Source organism: Cyanistes caeruleus, chromosome 6, assembly GCF_971803275.1.
Source record: "Cyanistes caeruleus chromosome 6, bCyaCae1.hap1.1, whole genome shotgun sequence".
Lineage (NCBI taxonomy): Eukaryota > Metazoa > Chordata > Aves > Passeriformes > Paridae > Cyanistes > Cyanistes caeruleus.
Window position 1 is genome coordinate 8,848,932 of NC_141706.1, and position 18,047 is coordinate 8,866,978.

An 18,047-nucleotide genomic window follows, 5' to 3' on the forward strand; every position below is an offset into this window, starting at 1 on the left:
GCCTGGTGCCCAGTGTTCAACAGGATGGACCCTGCCCGCTGCCCCCCAAGGCAGGGGGCACTTGCTGGCCCGTGACAGCTGGTGGTAACCATTGTCACCGAGTGCCACGCAGTCTCCAGACTCCCAGTCCACGGTGCCCCAGAACCCACGCACGCAGGATTGTTGCAGAGTGAGTGCTGGAGGAGCTGGAGACCATGGGAAATGGGATGGGGAGAGGGATAGGGGCCATGTCTGGTGGTCCTGTCCCCCTGTTATTGAGGGTCTCTCAGCAGGACAATGAAGATCCTGACGTGCCCAGCCCAGCTGCAGCGTCTGGAGGGGATCCTGAGGAAGAGCCTGCCCCTCGCCCTGCCGGTGATGGGGACCCCTCTGTCACCCCTGCCCTGTGCCATGATAGGAGCCCCAATGCTACCCCCACCCTGCCAGTGACAGGGACCCTGCTGTCACCCCTGCACTGTGCCATGACTGGGACCGATATCACTCATCTATTGCTGTGATGGGGACACCAATATCCCCCTTGCCCTTTTCCCTGCTGGTGACAGGGACCCCAGTGTCACACCCACCTCCTACCGTGGTGATGGGGACCTCTGTGTCATTAGGGACCCTTTTGCCACCCTGTTCCCCACACCTGCCCCTCTCCCCTCAGCTTTAACCCCACATCTGCCCCCATGTCCCCCACATGGAGATGGAAAGCCCCCATCCCTGACCCAAATCTGTCCCCTCTTTGTCCCACGTTGCTGACCCCCTTTTCCCCCAGGTCTTTGGGGCAGTGCTGAACATCAACCGGGGCAACCCTGGCCAGTTTGAGGTGCTGGTGGACAAGTGGCCCGAATTTGGTGCTGTGCTGGCCCGGCCCAGTGGAGAGGTAGCCAGTGGGGACATGGGGCACTGCAGGAGGGGGGTGACACGGTGCCCTGGCACATGCCAGGTGTGCTCAGAGCACCTATGGGTGCCCCCAGGTGCCGGTGAACGACGGCTACTGGAACACACAGGCAGGGTTTTACCGGGACCTGGGGGCGTACCGGGCGCTGCTGGAGACCCCCGGCTGCCTGCGCTGGGATGCTGCCTTCACCCTTATTGGTGGCTTGGGGACACCGGGGTCCTGAGGGGATGGGTCCTGGGGAGGGATGGACATGCTATGAGAGGTGCTGGGCAGCACTGGGAGCGTGGGACACTGGGGAGAGCTGTTGGAGGAAATGGAAGGTACTGGTGGAGGGAATTTGGGCTGCTGGGGGACACTGGGGATGGGTGTTTGGGTGCTCGGGAGCACTGGAGGCCTGATTTGGTGTGCTGGGGTGGGATTTGATGGGAAGCATTGGGGTAGGATTTAGGGGTGCTGGGGAGCATCTTGGTTGGATTTTGGGGTGCTGGGGAGCATCTTGGTTGGATTTTGGGGTGCTGGGGAGCATCAGGGAATGCACTGCTGGCTACCCTGGAAGCAGGGTCCTGGGGGGTCCTGGGGTTGGACTTGGGGATGTTGGGAGCAGGATTGGGGTACTGGGCACACTGGAAGCAGGGATCTGGGTGCTGGGAATAGGGTTTGGGGCTGGGGACACTGAGGAGGCCACTGGGGTCACATAGAGGGGCTGGGGACAGGGATGGTGGGGTGCAGGGGTAACAGGACACCATGACATCCCCATCCCCAGGGCTACAGGACGGGCTGGCCACAGTGTCCCAGGACCTGGCAGGGAAGAAGGGTGTGGAGCTGGACATCGTCGAGTACTACTCCTACTGGCACCCTGACCCCAGTACCATGCCTGAGCCCCGGTGAGAGCCCCCCACCCTTGCCCCCACATGGGGACACTCCTGAGCCCCCCACTGAGCCCTGCCTCGCCCAGGCCAGCCCCCGGGGTGCGCATCGGCTCCCTGAGCCCCTCGCACGTGGACCTGCTCAACGACACATGGCCCTACGGGGGGAATGCCCGCAGCCGGCGCTACCTGGCTGAGATTTTGGGGCGCTTCCCGCAAGTCTGCCTGCAGGACAGCAGCGGGCAGCCCATTGCCTGGGTGCTGACGGATCATTTTGGGACGGGCACCCACAGCTACACGCTGCCCGAGCACCGGCGGTGCGGCCACATGCAGGTGGCACTGACGGTGGCGGCACAGCGGGCACAGTCCCGCGGGTTCCCCACGTTCGGGCACACGGCACTGGGGAACCGGCCCATGCAGCAGCTGCAGGAGCTGCTGGGCCACCAGCGCCTGCCTGGGGTCTGCCGCTACATCCTGCACAATCCCGGCCTGGACAGGGACGGGCCCTGAGGCCCCGCTGTCCCCTCTCCGTGCCCACCTCAAATTAAACAGCGATGTGGAGTCTCTGATGGCTGCTCTGGGGTTTTTTGTGTCCCCCCAGCACTGACTGTTACAGCGGTGACACAGCTTGGTGGCTCACTTGTCACCACTGAGGCACAGAGCGGGGTCCCCTGGGAGTCACCCCATTCCAGGGCACGCATCTCAGTTATTCTCAGTTCCCCAAGGGAGGGCTGAAAGCCTCAGGCAAATCTGCTCTGGTGGCACCTGCAGTGTTGCCTCCTCAACCGGGGCGGTGTCACCACAGCTGGGGGTGGGACAGGCAGGCACTGGAGGGACGGATAGTGACACACAGGACGGTGGGACAGGGCAGAAAGTGACAGTGTCACAGCGTGAGTCACGGTTTGAGGGGCTGATGAGGACAGACAGGGGGGTGACAGTGTCCAAGGTGATGGGGAGTGCTGGGATTGAGGAGACAATGTCCAGGGGGACAGGGAGAACCACAGCGGTGACAGTGCCTGAGTTGATGGGGACAGTAACAGGGGTGACAATGCCAGGAGGCAGTGGGCACAGCTTGGGGGTGGCAGTGCCTGGGGTTACAGTCACTGACACGGATGACAGTACCAGAGGAACAGGGAACACTGGGATGGAGGTGACAGTGCTCTCGGGGTGACAGGAACTGCCGCGGGGGTGACAGTGCGGCTGGTGGCAGGGACAACTGGGGGTTGACAGCACCCCGGGACAACCGGGGGGTGCCGAGGGGGGCGGGGGACCGGGACCACCGCGAGGGTGGCACTGGCCGAGGGTGCCCGTGGCCGGCTGCCCAGCCCGGCCCCGCCGCTTCCGCCCGGCCATGAGCAGGGGCGGGTCCGTCCCGCTGGTTCCCGGTAGCGGCGGGTCCCGCCCGGTTCCCGGTACTGGCGGCGCCGTGCCAGCTCCATGTCGCGCAGGGCAATGGAGCAGCCCCGGCGCATCACCGACTCCTTCCCGCGGCGGCGGCGGCGGGGCCCGGGGCGGCTCCCGGGCAGGCTCAAGGACAAGAAGAACAAGGACAAGGTGCAGGTGAAGGTGCGGGACTGTCCCCGCGCCCCCTCGCAGCCCACCCCGGACCCGGCGCTCCTGGAGATGTTGCGGCGCTTCGATCTCTCCTGGGAATACGGACCCTGCAGCGGTGAGCAGCCCCGGTTCCCCCGGTTGTCCCGGTAGCCCCGGGTTCCCCTCCCCGGCCCCGCTGAGCCTCCGGTGTCCCGCAGGGATCACCCGCCTGCAGCGCTGGGAGCGAGCACAAGAGCTGGGGCTGAGCCCCCCCGGCCCCATCCGTGACGCCCTCCTGGAGTACCGGGACAACCCCGATGTCACCTACAGGTGGGTGTGGGGTGGGATGGGACGGGACGGGATGGGTCGATGGGCGGGGGGCACAGGGCATCCTCTCCCGGTGCCCCTCGCCCTTCCCACTGACCCCCCTTGTGCCCCCGCAGCCTCTGGCACGAGTATGATCTCTGAGCCGCCGCACCGAGAGAGTGGGGGGGACCATTCCTGACGCCCCCATACCCTATTTCAGGGACAACGGGTGGATTAAAGCTGGTGTGAGCCAATGAAGGGGTGCTGTGTGTTGTCGGGGGAGGGGGCACGGGGTGGGGCGAAGCCTTTGGAGTTCAGGGGGAGGGAAGGGAGTTGCATCCCCCACTCAAAAAAGCTGGGTGGGGTGTCCGAGCCACGCAGTTTGATGCCACACAGATGGGACCCAGGGAGAAAAATCTGGTTTTGGGTGGAAAAAGGGAGGTGGGATTTTTTTCCTCAAGAATGGGATGAAAAAATGAAGAATGAGGTATAAAATGAGGTGAAAGTGGGCATAGCGGGGTGAGGCAGGTGCCTGTGGATTGTGGACATGTTCTGCAGTGGGGTAGGAAGAATGACACTGTCCTTTGGGATTTATATGTTTAGTAGCCCTAATTAGCAGCTTTGCTATGTGCAGAATCATAAATAACAGGACATGTCCGTTAATTACTCAGGTTATCAATGTCTTAATTCACCAGCTCTTTCTGTTGCTTTATCAATAAATAAATAGTTTCTATCCCAAGGCTGTAATGGAGTGTCGGAGCCAGCAGTAACCTGGAATAATGTGGGATAGGGTGGGATGGGTGGGGGGGCCACTCACAACTCCCATCCAACTTGCACTGCAGGTTCCTGACCCTCTGGATTGTGTTATCCATCTGGATCTGGAGCTGCAGTCCCTTGGATATCTCTACAGCATAATTCAACAACAACATAATTCTACAACATAATTCCTCTGCTGGGCACAGGATGGAGGTGTTTAGGTGGACTCACAAAAACAAACACCATGCACCCAGCCAACCCAGGGCTGTGTCCTCCTGGTGGGAAGAAGGAGGGAGATTCCCATCTGCCTTCCTTGACAGAGAGTCAGTCCCAACGTGGTGGGTATCCTGGGAAAGGGGGAAGTGTCTGGAATGGCTTCAGACACAGGAACAACCCAAGGAAATGGACAGCAGAAGCCTCAGGGGCAGTTCCAGCCAGGAATCTCCTTCACTGGGTGGGTGGGCTTTGGGAAGAAATTCCTCCCTGTGAGGGTGGTGAGGCCCTGGCACAGATTGCCCGGAGAAGCTGCAACTTCTCCATCCTTGGAAGTGTCCAAGGCCTGGTTGGATGTGGCTTGACGCAACTTGGGCTAGTGGAAGGTGTCCTGTGCGTCAGGGGTGACATAACATGAAGGGACTCCATAGTGGGAGGGGGTTGACACCATTTCACGGGGTGGCGGGGAGAGCACCCGGCTTTCCCCTGTGCCACGGCCACAGCGAGCTGTGTGCTTCAGTCCTCCGCTGCCGGGCCTCGGGACTGCCCTGGTCCCGCTTCCAGCACCAATTCCAGAGCCCTGATCCCAGTCTAGGCGCCGCTCCAGGCCTAGGCCGCGACGGTTGCCATGGCAGCCCGGAAGTTGATCTCGCGCAAAGGCCGCCGGGAGTTGTGGTTCCTCCGTGCCGCAGAACATGGCGCCGCTGGGTCCCTGTGCCTGCCCGGTGCCCCCAAAGCGTTCACTCTGGTCCCTACTGACAGCACCCTAACCCCCCAGATGCTCAGGGTTACAAAGCCATCGGGGGATGCCATTTCCACATTTTATTCTCAGTGCAGGAGCGGTGTCGGTGTTTGTGCGTGTGGGGCTGAGGCACCTCTCAACCCCCGGGTGAGGGCGGGGCGTGGGCGGGGCGTGCCGGCCCGTTGGCCACGCCCACGGCGTCTGCCACGCCCATCCCCTTGTTGCTATGGCAGTGAGGAGGCGCTGTGCCATGCCCCCACAATTAAGGAGTGGGTTCATCAATGTGGGCGTGCCCAGGTGCATGGGTGTGGCACCGGGTGTGGTCATCACCACGGGTGTGGTCACAAAACGGGGCGGGGCCCCCATCCAGGCTGGCCTGGCGCACCACCCCGCGTGGGCGGGACGAGGGTCGTGACCTCGGGGAGGGACCCCCTGCTTCCTCCGTGGCCTCAAACACCTGAGGGGGGACAGCGGGGTCATCCCGTGTTGCTGTTACCCCACGGCTGGACCCCCCCATCCCTTTACTCCTGCTCACCTCCCCGGCCAGGGGTTCTCCTGGCAGCTCGGGGGTCTCCAGCAGGCTGATGCTCCGCATGACAGAGCACAGGGAGATGCGGGGGCGCCGGGAGGCCCCCAGCAGCCCCCCACCAGCTGCCTCCTCCTCAGAGGGCTGCGGGGACGCCAGCGGGGAGGCCAGCGGGGACAGGCCACTTGTGTCCCTCGTGGTGTCCTCCTCGGGGTGCGGCGCCTGCTCGGCCTCCCGGGGCTCCCACAGGCTGCTGTAGCGGCTGTCAAGACCTGTCAATCAGCACCCGGCCACACCCCCTGCTGGGAGCCACACCCACTCGGCAGGGTGGGGTTCCCATAGGCTCCTCCCCCACAAAACGCACGCCTTTTTGGGTGGGCGTGGCCACAGAAGCCCCACCTAATTCATGCAGAGGGGTGTGGTGACAACAGGCCCTACCCTCTTATCCCATAGGGATGTGGTTATGCCAGACCCCACCCACCTGTCCCAATCCACCTGTGCCCACCCACCTGTCCCCACCCTGTCCCCACCCACCTGGCACTCAGGATGCCCTGGTAGAAGTCGAGCTGGCGCATGAAGCCCGGGTTGGGCAGGACTCCGGGCCGGCAGTGCCGGACGTGCCGCAGCGCCCGCTCCAGGGGCCACCCGAACTCCTTCATGGCGTAGGCCAGCACTGTGGCGGCCGAGCGGCTCAGCCCCATCCGGCAGTGCACCAGTGCCCGGCCTCCTGCCGCCCTGTGGCACCCACTGCTGACACCATGGCACGGGGGGCTCTCGGGGACACTGCGTCCACAGAGCTGCCAGCGTGCCCCACCCACCCCAGAGTCACCAGGGACACTGTGTCCGCAGAGCTCACAGTGTCCCCCAGCTGTCCCAGGATCTCCACGGCTCCCAGCATCCTCCAGCCATCCCAGTGTCCCCAGGGCTCCCCAGGTCCCCAGTCACCCCACTGCTCCCCAGGGTCCCGTGCCCCAGCACTCCCCAGCTCCCAGTGCAGCCCAGCAACTCAGTTATCAAGACCCCTTCCCATGTCCCCCTCTCCCCTGGCCCACCTCCAGGCCCTGCCCCTCTGTGCCCCCGATGTCCCCGGTGGTGTCACCCCCTGTGCCCACTGACCGGACACGGGAGAGGAAGAGGAAGGTGTCGTTCCAGTGGGGCAGGAGCTCGGCCGCCTCCTCGTCGTACACCCGCACGTTCATGTACGTGAACAGCGCCGGGAAGAAGTTGTCGATCTCCCGCGCCACATTCAGGATGTGGGTGACCCTGCAGTGACACGAGTGACACCCCAGGGGCACCCTATGATGACCCCATGCTGCCCCATGACAGTGCCACCCCACGCTCACCTGTTCTGCTGCAGCTCCTCCAGGTTGGCTGCATTCCACTCGGAGCCCTGCGTGGTGACAGCGGTGAGGGAAGGGGACACTGCCACCCACCCCGCCCACCCTGCCCGCCCCGCTGCCCACCAGGAAGAGGTGCGGGAAGACGCGGGAAGGCCGATCCATCTGCGCCAGCACCAGCAGCATCTCGTTGTCAATGAAATCCTTGTGCTCGGCCAGGCTGTGCCCCGTGCGCCGCTCCAGCTCCTCCCGCACCTGGGCACCGCCCTGGGTGAGGGACGGCCCTGCCCGGCCCTGCCCGGCCCCAGGACACCCTGCCCGGTGCCACCCACCTCCTTGGACGTGACGTTCTCCAGGTCGGCCGCGGCCATCACCTCCCGCAGCAGCGCCCGCACCGCCTGCTCCGACAGCTCCGGCATCGCTGGCCTGGCACCGGCACCGCTTTGTCACAGGTGTCACCTGCCCCACCCGGGCCACGCCCTGCCAGGCGCAGCAGCCATTGGCTGGCAGGCTGGGGGGTGTGGCAGGGGCGTTGCAGGGAGCTCACCGGAGGGGCGTGGGCGAGGCGGGGCGCACGGACTCGAGGTCGGCCATGGCCAGCCACTCGTTGAGGCAGCTCTGCTCCGAGCTCAGCGCCGCTGCGTAGTCTCGGGCCCAGGCCAGCGCGGGGCCGCCGGGGATGTGCCCGCCGCGGGCCGCATCCTCGCAGGCGCGGTGCAGCTCCTGCAGCACGGCCCTGCCGCACAGCACCTGCCACCCCTGCACTGCCAGCGCCACCCCGCCACCACCCCGACACCTATGTCCCCTTCACTGGTTGTCCCCAGCTTGTGGGTGCCACCCAAACTCTCCCCAGCTCCTTCCCCATGACTGTGCCCAGGGGCCCATGGTGGTGGCCATGGTGATAGCCAAATGCCCCGTGCACACATCCCTGTGTCCAGCGTGGTGCCCACATCCCCACACCCGGGATTATGGATGCTGATTGTAAGAAAGCAGGCAGGGGAGCACAGAGCCTGTGTGAAACTAAGTCACACAAAGTTCTCACTCTGGCCTGAGAAATCGTATGGAGAAATCCAAACAGTCCTTGGAGAAGAAAACAACATTATCAGGTATTGTTTGGATCCTTGTAGTTTCCTTGTAAGAAACAGTCAAGGGGAGTTTTTCCCAATTGACCAGTGATGGTGATGTGTTGGTTTAATGACCAATGAGAGTTTTACCTCTTGGACCTGTCTATAAAAGAAGATCTGGAATAATAAATCTTGCGCTCTTGTGCAACCCAGAAGAGAGTCAGTGTCGTGCTTTGTCGTTCCTAATATAGTGCGACACCAGGATGGTGACAGCATCACCTGTGTTCGTAACAGTGCCACATCTCCCGTGTCTGTAATGGAGCTGAGATCCCCTGTGCCCATGGCAGTGCCCATGTCCCCAGTCCTCGAGGTGGTGCCACCCCCCTTGTGCTCACACCCCCCGTGGCCACACCCAGGCTTCTCTCACCACATGGTCTGCACAGAGATGGGCTTGAAGATGCGTGTCTCTCCCCCCGATGTCACGCTGAAACCCCTGGGCATCATGGGGACATACGTGGGTCAGGGTGGGCACCCCGACCCCTCTAAGCCCCTCCCTGTCCCAAAATTCTGTCCCATCCCTTACCCGTCGCCGTCGAGGAACACCTGGGTGTCGCTCCAGAGGGGCAGCACCATGCCCAGGGTGCAGAGGGTGGCCCTGGGGCAGGCAGAGGTCAGGGGGTGCCGACGCCACCCCCGGGCCCCCCCCGCACCCCGCTCACCCCTCGTGGGCAAAATCCACTCCCAGCAGCGCCGTCTCTGCCTCGGCTCCCGCCTCCTCCGACCGCACCACCAGCAGGTACCGCACCCGCCGCGGCCGCGCCGACTCCAGCCGCACCGCCTGCCAGAAAGGTGGGCATCGGAGGGGGGATCTGCCCCTTCCCAGTGCTCCCAGTGACCAGGGAGCAGCGTCAGGCTGGGCCATATCCCCTCCTCATCACTTCCCATCCCATCCCTATCCCCATCCCATCCTATCCTGTCCCCCTCCCATCCATATTTCATTCCCCTACTCGATGTTCCTGTTTCCATCCCAATCCTCTCCTGTCCTGTGCTATCCTCATCCTGTTCCCACCTTCATTCCACCCCATCCTCAGTCCAGCCATCCTGTCCCATCCTGTCAATTTTCTCTCCCCATCCTGACCCCATCCCTATCCCATCCTCATCCTGTCCCCATTCCTGGTCCCATCCATCTCTTTCCCTGTCCCCATCCCATCCCCATGTTCCTGGAGGGGGGATCCATGTCCTACCAGCCGAATGGCATCCTGGGGGCGCAGCAGCTGCATCATGAGGTGCAGGTGCTGCTCCTGCTGTCCCGGTGCCTGGCCGAGGGGCTCAGCCGGGGGGGGGTCGGCCGGGGGGGGGTCGGCCGAGGGGGGCTCCTCCACAGACAGCAGCCGTGCTGCCCCCTTGACCATGACGAAGCTCTGCCTGGGGGGCAGGATGGTCCTGAGCACCCAGGGCGCCCCCAGAGTGCTCTCCCAAGGGGGGGAAACTGTGTCCCCATCCTACCCCAGTGTGCCCCCCCCCCCCGAGGTTTTAGAACCCCCTCTCACCTTCGCTGCAGCTGTCTACGTCTGGGAGCATCTTCCTTCTGCAAATTAGGAGGCAGTTCCTGGGGGAAATGTGACCAGGCTCGGGGGTCCCACAAGCTCCCACTAGCATGGACACCACAGTCCAGTGACCCCCTGACCCCCCTTCACCCCCCAAAGAGTGTGGGGGACCCACGGGGGGCGTAGGGACTCTTTGGGGGTCCCACTGTGGAGACAGGTCCATGAGGACTCCCCTCGGGATGGCAGGGAGGGTGTCCTATCCCTGTGCCCCTCATCCCTGGCTGGATGAAAGTGCTGGAAGGGGCGGCCGGGGAGGAATACCCAAAAAAGGCCCATTGGTTACTGGGGGGGGGGGGGGGCACTGGGGGACACTGGGACAGCGAAGGGACTGGGAACACTGGGGAAAGTGGGAGCTATTTGGGACAACCACCCCCACCCCCCACCCCTCCTTCGCCATCCACACCTCCATATTCCTCCCTTAACTACGGAGAAGTCCCCGCCGGGAGTACAGGGATCTCCAAGGCGTGCTGAGGGCAGCTCGGCTCCCGCTAAACTCCCGGCAAATCCCCATCGGAAGCGCCTGGCATGACCCCGCACCGGGAGCGACCGCAGCAACCTTCATCCCTTCACCCCCGCGCTGGCACCCCCCGGGACAGCGGCACCTTCCAGAACCCCCGGGGCTCCGAGAAACCCCCGCGCAGCCCGCACTCCCCACACCGGGACCCCCCGGCCCGCCCCGCACCCCCGCACCGGGGCCCCCGCGGCTCTGGGGCAGCCCCTACTCCCCCGGGAGCGCCGTGCCAGCCCGCAGCGGGACTTCCCGGGACTCCGGGATCCCTGCCGGGATGTCCCATCCCCGCCCGCCCCGGGGCCGCACTCACCGCAGGGCCCCCGGCGGAGCCCCCCGCCCGCCGCACCGTCACCAGCGCCATGCCCCGCCGCGCCGCCCCCCCGCACCAGGAAGCGCCGCCGCTGCCCCGCCCGGACGGGAACGGGAACGGGAGCGGGAGCGGGCACGGCCCCGGGCACGTCCTGGCACGGCACGGCTCCCCCCGCCACGGAAACACCGCAGGCGGAACCCCCAGGCTGCCCTACCTCAGAGCGGCACCTCCCCGGTGCCCCGGAGCCCCCCGGGCCCCACATCCGTGGGGACAAGGCAGGATTGACGGCCCAGCACTTGAGACACTCCCGGGTCCTCCGAAAGTGGCACTCGGGACCCTCCCCCAGGCACCCAGAACGGATGATGCCTCCTCCAGGTCCCCAGAAATTGTGGAACCCCCGAGGGGTCACCCTAGGCTTCAGCAGGTGGGAATCCCGAAGTGTCCCCAGCAGGTCACCCCCAATGAGCCCCTTGTGACCCCATGGATGCCCAGACAAACTCCCCCTCCCTGGGCAGGGGTCTTTTCCCAAGTAATATAAACAAAACAAATCAATCCCTGCTCCAGGGATGGGGGCACAGGGCCAGATTTGGGGTGAGCTGAAAAGGAGCAGCCCTTTAGTGCCACCCACACGCTTACTGTATGAGCCCCATCACCTGAGCCCCACCTTACCTGTAGGATCCATCCCTTTTCCCAGGCTCCACCCCTGTGGCGCCTCACCCATCACCCCCAGGCACAGACACACGTGTGTGTATATATATATATATATATATATAATATATGTATATGTACAGACATTTGGGGCCCCTCTGCCCCCCACTGCCCCAAAGGATGAGGCCTGGGGGTCCCCCAGCAGTCCTCCCCACACTGCAGTGCCTTAAAATAGGGGTCATCTGCATCCCATGGGGACCCCCAGGTCCGTCCTGCCCCCCATGGGGTCACAGTCCAACACCAAAGAGGAAGGGGGTCCCTAGGGAGGGGTCCTGGGCACAGGGGTCTCCCTGGAGCGGCGGTCCCCAGATGAGGGTCCCTGGGCTGAGGTTTGAGCCTGGTGGGAGAAGAGCCCTGGACTGGGGGTCCCAGGGGTAGGAGGATCCCTGGATCAAATCCCCTGTGCGGGGGCTGTGCCCACATCAGGGGGGTCCCCATCATGGGGGGGCCATCCCGGCACCACCGGCTGCTCCCCAGGCAGGGCTGTGCCCGGGCTGGGGCATCCCGGTGTGGGACAGTGCCCGCACTGGGGTGTCCCCCGGGTGGGGTGTCCCTATCCCTGCAAAGGGCGTCCCCACGCAGAACATCTGGGTCCGTGCGTGGGGTGACCCCACATGGGACACCCCGTCCCCGCGTGGGACGTCCCTGTGCCGGCGTAGAGCGCCCCGGGGCGCTACTTCTCGGTGAGGGAGAGGCGCAGGATGCGCTGGAGCTCCTCGTCCTCCTCACGCCGCCGCCGCTCCCGCTCCTCCTGCTCCCGCTCCGACAGCGCCATGGCCAGGCGCAGCTGCTCCGCGAAGCTGCCGTAGCCGGGGGGGCCCGGGGGGCTCCCACCGCCTGCGCCGGGGGGGCTCCCGGCGGCCGGGGGCTCAGCGCTGGGCCCGGCCTGCAGCAGCATGCTCTCCTGCAGGGCCCTGGGGAGGGGACAGCAGCGGGGCCACGGCCATGTCCTGGGAGCCACACCCCCTCTGGCACACCTGAGCCCCACCCCTGCTGGCCACACCTCCTTCACAGCCCTTAGAAGGCCTGCAGAGCCACGCCTCTCCCACATGCCCCGCCCAGCTGCCAGCCACACCCACACCTACGCTTAACCACGCCCATTATGGCCACAGCCTTTGGGCAGCAAGAAGCTCCTCCCTGCTCAGCCCCTCCCCAGACCACACCCTGACACCTTTAACCCTTGCCCTTCCAACCCCCACGGACCCTGTACCTGCCCCACCCTGACACCTTAACCCCTGTCCCGCCCAGGTGAGGTGGGTGTGGCACCCCAGGCCACGCCCCCACAGCTGGACCCTCACCTTTCCAGCTGCAGGTCCTCATCGTAGGGCGGCGGCTCCGCGCCAGGGCGGGTGTTGGTCAGCGCCTCCCAGATGGTCACCTGTGGGGTACGGCCACACGTTAGGGCCGTGTCCAGGTGCGTGTGGGGCGTGTCCAGGTGAGGGGACGTGGCCACACCTGGTCGGTCTCGGTGCCTGCATCCAGCAGGCTCTGCTGGATGGCGAACTGCAGCAGATCGTCGTCCTCATCCCGCAGGGGCTCGCTGCGCCCGGCGCCCAGCACCGTGTACCCCGCCGGCACCTCGAACACGCCCGCCTCCACCTCGCACGGGAACGGCCACGCTGCCGCACAAGGGGAGCTGTCAGCACCCTCGGGTGTCCCCATGGCACCCCGCAGCTCCCCACGGCTTCCCAAGCTGCCCCACATCACCCCACACCCTACCCACGCCCACCCCATTCTGTATCCATGGAACCCCGGCACCCCCTGGCCCCAGGACCCCCCTGACCCCCCAGCCTCACCTCTGGGCCCGGAGGGCTGGGTGCCAGGGGGGTGGGTGCCGGAGGGCTCCTGAGGGGCACAGATCCGCACGGAGCCCAGGGGCTGGTCACACCCACACAGGTTGCTGAAGGTGATGCGGGCGTTGAGCACGTGGAACAGTGGGATCTCTGTGGGTACAGGGGTCAATTGAGGCCCCAGTGAATTCCTGCCCCTATTAATCCCGCCCCAAATTAAGCTTTCCCTCTCACCGATCTTGACGGGGAAGCCAGGGGGCAGCTTGAGGGTGATGAAGTCGCGGAGTTTGGCGAAGTGGGCGTTGGAGATGGCCATGAGATCGATGATGGGCGTCACCTGCTCCGCCAGCGACAGCGGGTGCTGCTCGCACAGCCACAGCGTCGCCTTGAACCTGCCCGGGGCACCGCCGTGGGCACGGGGACCTGGCAGGGCCACCGGCCACCAGCACCACTCCAGTGCCACTGCCCTGGCCACACACCCGAGCACAAAAGTGGCACAGCCCCGAGGACTCTGTCACCATCCCATAGGTCCTGACCCTGGGGTGGTGGCCTCACCTCTGCACCTTGCTGGACATCTCGATGGGGCGCCCGATGTTGCGGGTCTCCAGGTCAAAGTGGGGGTCGAAGTACTCCTCGGGGGTGATGGCCGTGGGGTTGGTGGGGCTGGCAGCCTGCAGGACAGGTGTCTGTGGGGACACCAGCACTGCTCAGCCCTCCTGGAGACCCCCCAGTTTCCCCAGGGACCCCTGGGATGGCCACTCACCCCGTTGTGGGTGCCGTGCTGCTGTGCGATGCCCAGGAAGGAGTGGAAGGGGGTCTTGGAGCCTGGGGGAAGAGGGGGGGTGCAGGGGTGAGGTGTGGGTAGTTGGAGGGACTCCCAGGACTGTCACTGTCACATTCCTCATGGGTGACACCCCACACACTGTCCCATGCCTGTCACATTATTCTCACAGTTTCCCATACCTGACATGTTACTCCCCACACCCTGCGTGTCCCACACCTGACACGTCACACCCACAGTGTCCCACGCCTGACACCTGTGCCACCCAGGAGGGGTGGCATGTCCCCACTGTGTACAGGCCCCCTGATGGGCTGTCACCTTTGCTGCGTGACTTGTCCTGGTCAGAGAGATGCTCCGTCCTGGTCTTGGTGACCAGCTCCACGTTGCTGGCACTGTACACCTGTGTGGGGACACTGTCAGGCCTGCCACACCCCAGGGTGTCCCCAGTGTCCCTCCCTGTCTTCCTGCTCACCTTGGCCTCGTAGCCGCTGACCACCTCCATCTTCTCCGAGCGCCAGCCCCAGATCCCAGACTTGTTCCTGGCGGAGCAGGGAGGCCTCAGCTCACCCTCTTGCACCACATTTCCTTCCCCTTTGCCTGCGCCTCCCCCTCGCACGGCCCCTTCCCGCTGGGTGCTCCCCTTCCCACCTCTCGAAGGCGATGTTCCGGGTGTCCAGGTGTGTGGAGACGATGGGAGAGGTGAGCCGCCCGGCCACGTGCTCCTCAGTGGGCTGCATGGCCGCCAGCAGCAGCTCGGGCTCATGCAGGGCCAGCGCCAGCGTCTCCGTGTACACCACCTGCTTGTCGTGGTCCACCTCCATCACCACGGCCCCCTCGTCTGCGTGGGGACACCGGAGGGGTCAGCACCCGGCCCCCCATGACATCCCCTGGGATCTGGGGGGCTGGGAGGATCGGGGGTCCCTCGTACATGTAGGAGCTGGGGTGGTTCCCTCAGGATGGGAGAACTGAGGTTTCCTTGGGGAGATCTGGGGGGTCCCTGATACATGTGAAAGAAGTGAGGCGTTCCTCTTGGGAGGGGGGAACTGGAATCCCACGTGGCCCTGGAGGGGATCTGAGAGGTCCTTATGGGAGCATTTATAGTGCAGAGGGTCTGGGGGATCTCCAGGGGAGTCCCTGTAGGGAATCTGGGGTCTTTACAGGGGTGTACTCATAGTGCAAGGGGTCTGTGGCTGCCCACAAAGACTGGAGGGACCCCAGGGAATCCAGACAGGTCCTTACAGAGGTGTACTTATGGTGCAGGGGGCCTGGGGGCTCCCCAAGGTGACTGAGGGGCCGTGGGGGGTTGGAGCTGACCTTCCCCCTTGAAGATGTAGCTGCGGCGGCCGCGCTGCCACGTCATGTGCTCAAAGCCCAGCAGGGTGGTGTCCACCCGCAGGCTCTCGCCGCGCTTCCACACGCGGTACACGTCACTGGGACACACCTTGGACACCAGGGGCACTGCGGGCACAGGGACCCCTCAGCCCCACGGCTGGGGGCCCCTGGGGACCCCCTTTCCCCGCCCAGCCCGGCCACGCTCACCCCAGCTCGTGAACTCCCACTTCATCTCCACGTAGAAGTCGGATGCCTGGAAGGGATGAGGAGCATGGTGGGGGATGTGGAGGGGCTGAGGACTCCCTGCTGGGGTCACTGGGGTGGGGGGGAATCTGGGGAGCAGGGATGGGGGTCTCTATTGGGGTCCTGGGTGGGGATCAGAGAGAGTGGGGTCATTAGTGCAGGTCCACAGGGAAGGATAAACAGTGAGTCCCAGAGGAAAAGGATAAGCAGAGGGTCAATAGGGGCTTCTGGGGAGAATTGGGGGTCCCTTCTCAGACCACGAGGGACATGGGAAGTTTGGAGAGCAGGGATGGGGACCTTGTTGGGGTCCTGGGTGGGGATCAGGGAGATTTGGTGAACTGGGGTTGGATAACCAGGGTGTCCCCAGGGAAAGAGTGAGGTCACGAAGGAGATAGAGGGTCCTGAGGAGACTTGGGGGGTCTCTGCTGGAGTCACTGGAGAGATGGGGAGCTTCTTGAGTGAAGGGATGGGGCTGGTGGGTGTTCCTGGGGAGCTTTGGGGTGCAGGGTGCAGTTCTTGGGGGCTGTACCCGCCGCAGCTTGCTGAGCAGCTCGGGGATGCCGGCAAGGCGCCGCGTTGCCCGCTGGTAGTCACGGTACTGGAGCACCAGCTGCACCATCTCGGGGTCCCCTGTGCTCACCGCCTCTTGCAGCACTGGGGACACGGGTTGCCATCAGCCAGAGGCCACCCGCACCCCTGGATGCTGTCCCCGAGCCCCCGTGGTGCTCCTGTACCCGTCCATCCATTGGCATTCTCCCTGCCCACGTTGGCGTTGTGCCGCAGCAGCACCCGCACCGACTCCAGGTGGCCCAGAGACACGGCCAGCTCCAGGGGCGTCCGGCCACGTGGGTCCGTCAGCTCCACGTCGTGCTGGAAGGGTGTTGGGGTCACTGCCCCCTCCCCGTGCCACCCCAGTGCCCCCCAGTGCTGCCCCTGTGTCCCCCATGCTCGCAAGGCCTGGTGCTCCCAGCCCCCCTCTTCTCCCAGTGCTGCTAACCCCATCCCAGAGCTCCCAGTTGATTCCAGGCCTTCGGTGCTACAGTCTCTTATTATCCCGGTGTCACCAGTCCTTCCAGTGCCACCAGTCCTTCCAGTGGCACCACTCCCCTGAGTCCCAGTCTCCCCTGATACTCCCAGCCCCCACACCACTCCCAGTCTTCCAGCACTCCCAGTCCCCAAAAATGCTTCCAGTGCTGTCCCCCCACCCAGTGCTGCCAGCTCCCCGTGCTCCCAGTCTTCCCAGCCTCCCTCCAGGCTCCCCCAGTCCCCTGTGCCCTCAGTATCTCCAGTGCTCCCAGTTCTCCCAGTCCCCCGTGCCCCCAGTCTCCCCTAGCGCTTCCAGCCCCTCTGCAATGCTCCCAGTCTTCTTCCCAGTGCTCCCAGTTCCCTGCGTCCCCAGCCTTTCCTAACGCTCTCAGTCTCCCTCCAGCGCTCCCAGTCCCCCCAGGCTCCCCGTCCCCGCAGTGCTCCCAGTATCTCCCAGTGCTCCCAGTCCCAGCAGCGCTCCCGCTCCTTCCAGTCCTCCCAGCATCCCCACCCCCCGCCCCGCGCGGAGCCTTCCCGGTTTCCCCCCGTGCTCCCAGTGCCCCCCGGCATTCCCAGCGCTCCCAGTCCCCCCCACCCCCGCGCTGCGGGCCCCGCCGTTCTCCCTCCCTCCCCTCCCGCTCCCGCCCGCTCCCGTTCCCGGTGCCGGTGCCGGTGCGTGGGGGGTGCCCGCTCCCCGGCGCCGCTCCCGGTGCCGCTCCCGGCGCCGTTCCCACCGTCCCCGCGCGCAGGGCGCTGTCCAGCGCCTGGTGCCGGTTGTGCCAGACGAGCCGGTGCAGCGGGAAGGTCTCGGCGGGCCGGGCCATCCCGGCACCATGTCCCCGGGGCCGCCGGGGCGGACGGACCGGGCCGCAGCGCGGGGCCTGCCCGCAATGGCTGCGCGGGGGCGGCGGCGGCGCAGCGCGGCGGCGCGGGGCGGGGCACCGGGCACCGGCAACAGGCAACGGCACCGGCGGCGGCGAATGGCAGCGGGAAAAGGGGATGGCACCGCCACCGGGAGCAGGCGGCGGGAAAGGACGGGAAAAGGGAACGGGCGTTGGCACCGGGCACGGGAATGGCCAAAGGAACGGGAACGGGGCACCAGGAAGGGGAACGGGCACGGGGCACGGGAAAGGGAACGACGTATCGGGAGCGGGGCACGGGAAGCGTTATCGGCACCTGGAACGGGGGCAGACACTGAGAACGGCACCGGCACCGGGCACCATGGTTGTGGGCACCGCCACTGCAGCAGCTCCCGGAATGAGACTGGAACCGGCACCGGACACAGCCCCTCTCATCCCCTCCCATCGGGGTTGAAACTAGGGACCCACTAGCCTTCCCATCCCATCCCATCCCATCCCATCCCATCCCATCCCATCCCATCCCATCCCATCCCATCCCATCCCATCCCGGCCCTGCCCTGCCGCTCCCCAGGAATGCCGGAGCACCAGCCCGGCTCCGCCGCGCCCTGACACGCTGCCTGCAGGCAGGGTGTGGGGCAGGAGAGGTGGCACCT

General features: G+C 65.2%; 4 protein-coding genes across 7 annotated transcripts; 2 read left to right on the top strand and 2 right to left on the bottom strand.

Moving 5' to 3' along the window:
- The first annotated feature begins 52 nt into the window (after positions 1–52).
- Positions 53–2,318, top strand: LOC111930404 (glycine N-acyltransferase-like protein 3). 3 transcript variants are annotated; one of them, XM_086894861.1, is made up of 6 exons: positions 53–169; positions 270–354; positions 758–865; positions 960–1,080; positions 1,647–1,767; positions 1,839–2,318. In XM_086894861.1, the coding sequence occupies exons 2-6, from the start codon at positions 277–279 to the stop codon at positions 2,257–2,259; spliced, it is 849 nt and encodes a 282-aa protein (XP_086750987.1). In that variant the 5' UTR covers positions 53–169; positions 270–276; the 3' UTR covers positions 2,260–2,318. The 3 variants fall into 3 exon arrangements, with proteins under 3 accessions (XP_086750987.1, XP_086750985.1, XP_086750986.1); XM_086894859.1 differs by having other exon boundaries at positions 80–169; positions 273–354; XM_086894860.1 differs by having other exon boundaries at positions 91–169; positions 260–354.
- Positions 2,319–2,557: 239 nt separating this feature from the next.
- POLD4 (DNA polymerase delta 4, accessory subunit) lies at positions 2,558–4,335 on the top strand. 2 transcript variants are annotated; one of them, XM_086894865.1, is made up of 4 exons: positions 2,558–2,639; positions 3,198–3,418; positions 3,501–3,612; positions 3,726–4,335. In XM_086894865.1, exons 2-4 carry the CDS (start codon positions 3,202–3,204, stop codon positions 3,748–3,750), a joined length of 354 nt encoding a protein of 117 aa, XP_086750991.1. In that variant the 5' UTR covers positions 2,558–2,639; positions 3,198–3,201; the 3' UTR covers positions 3,751–4,335. The 2 variants fall into 2 exon arrangements, with proteins under 2 accessions (XP_086750991.1, XP_086750990.1); XM_086894864.1 differs by lacking the exon at positions 2,558–2,639 and having other exon boundaries at positions 3,087–3,418.
- A 1,029-nt stretch (positions 4,336–5,364) lies between these two features.
- Positions 5,365–10,718, bottom strand: SSH3 (slingshot protein phosphatase 3). The gene is made up of 14 exons (XM_086894858.1): positions 10,655–10,718; positions 9,777–9,814; positions 9,471–9,651; positions 8,946–9,064; positions 8,810–8,881; positions 8,654–8,719; positions 7,710–7,898; positions 7,495–7,588; positions 7,289–7,417; positions 7,169–7,215; positions 6,942–7,088; positions 6,360–6,560; positions 5,835–6,087; positions 5,365–5,756 (listed from the first exon to the last, which is right to left on the bottom strand). Exons 1-14 carry the CDS (start codon positions 10,703–10,705, stop codon positions 5,562–5,564), a joined length of 1,782 nt encoding a protein of 593 aa, XP_086750984.1. The 5' UTR covers positions 10,706–10,718; the 3' UTR covers positions 5,365–5,561.
- Positions 10,719–11,922: 1,204 nt separating this feature from the next.
- Positions 11,923–17,444, bottom strand: ANKRD13D (ankyrin repeat domain 13D). Its single transcript, XM_086894857.1, has 15 exons — positions 17,269–17,444; positions 16,243–16,378; positions 16,038–16,162; positions 15,473–15,518; positions 15,248–15,391; positions 14,582–14,771; positions 14,406–14,472; positions 14,252–14,333; positions 13,916–13,977; positions 13,708–13,838; positions 13,387–13,544; positions 13,159–13,305; positions 12,818–12,981; positions 12,661–12,740; positions 11,923–12,276 (listed from the first exon to the last, which is right to left on the bottom strand). Exons 1-15 carry the CDS (start codon positions 17,356–17,358, stop codon positions 12,036–12,038), a joined length of 1,863 nt encoding a protein of 620 aa, XP_086750983.1. The 5' UTR covers positions 17,359–17,444; the 3' UTR covers positions 11,923–12,035.
- Positions 17,445–18,047: the final 603 nt, after the last annotated feature.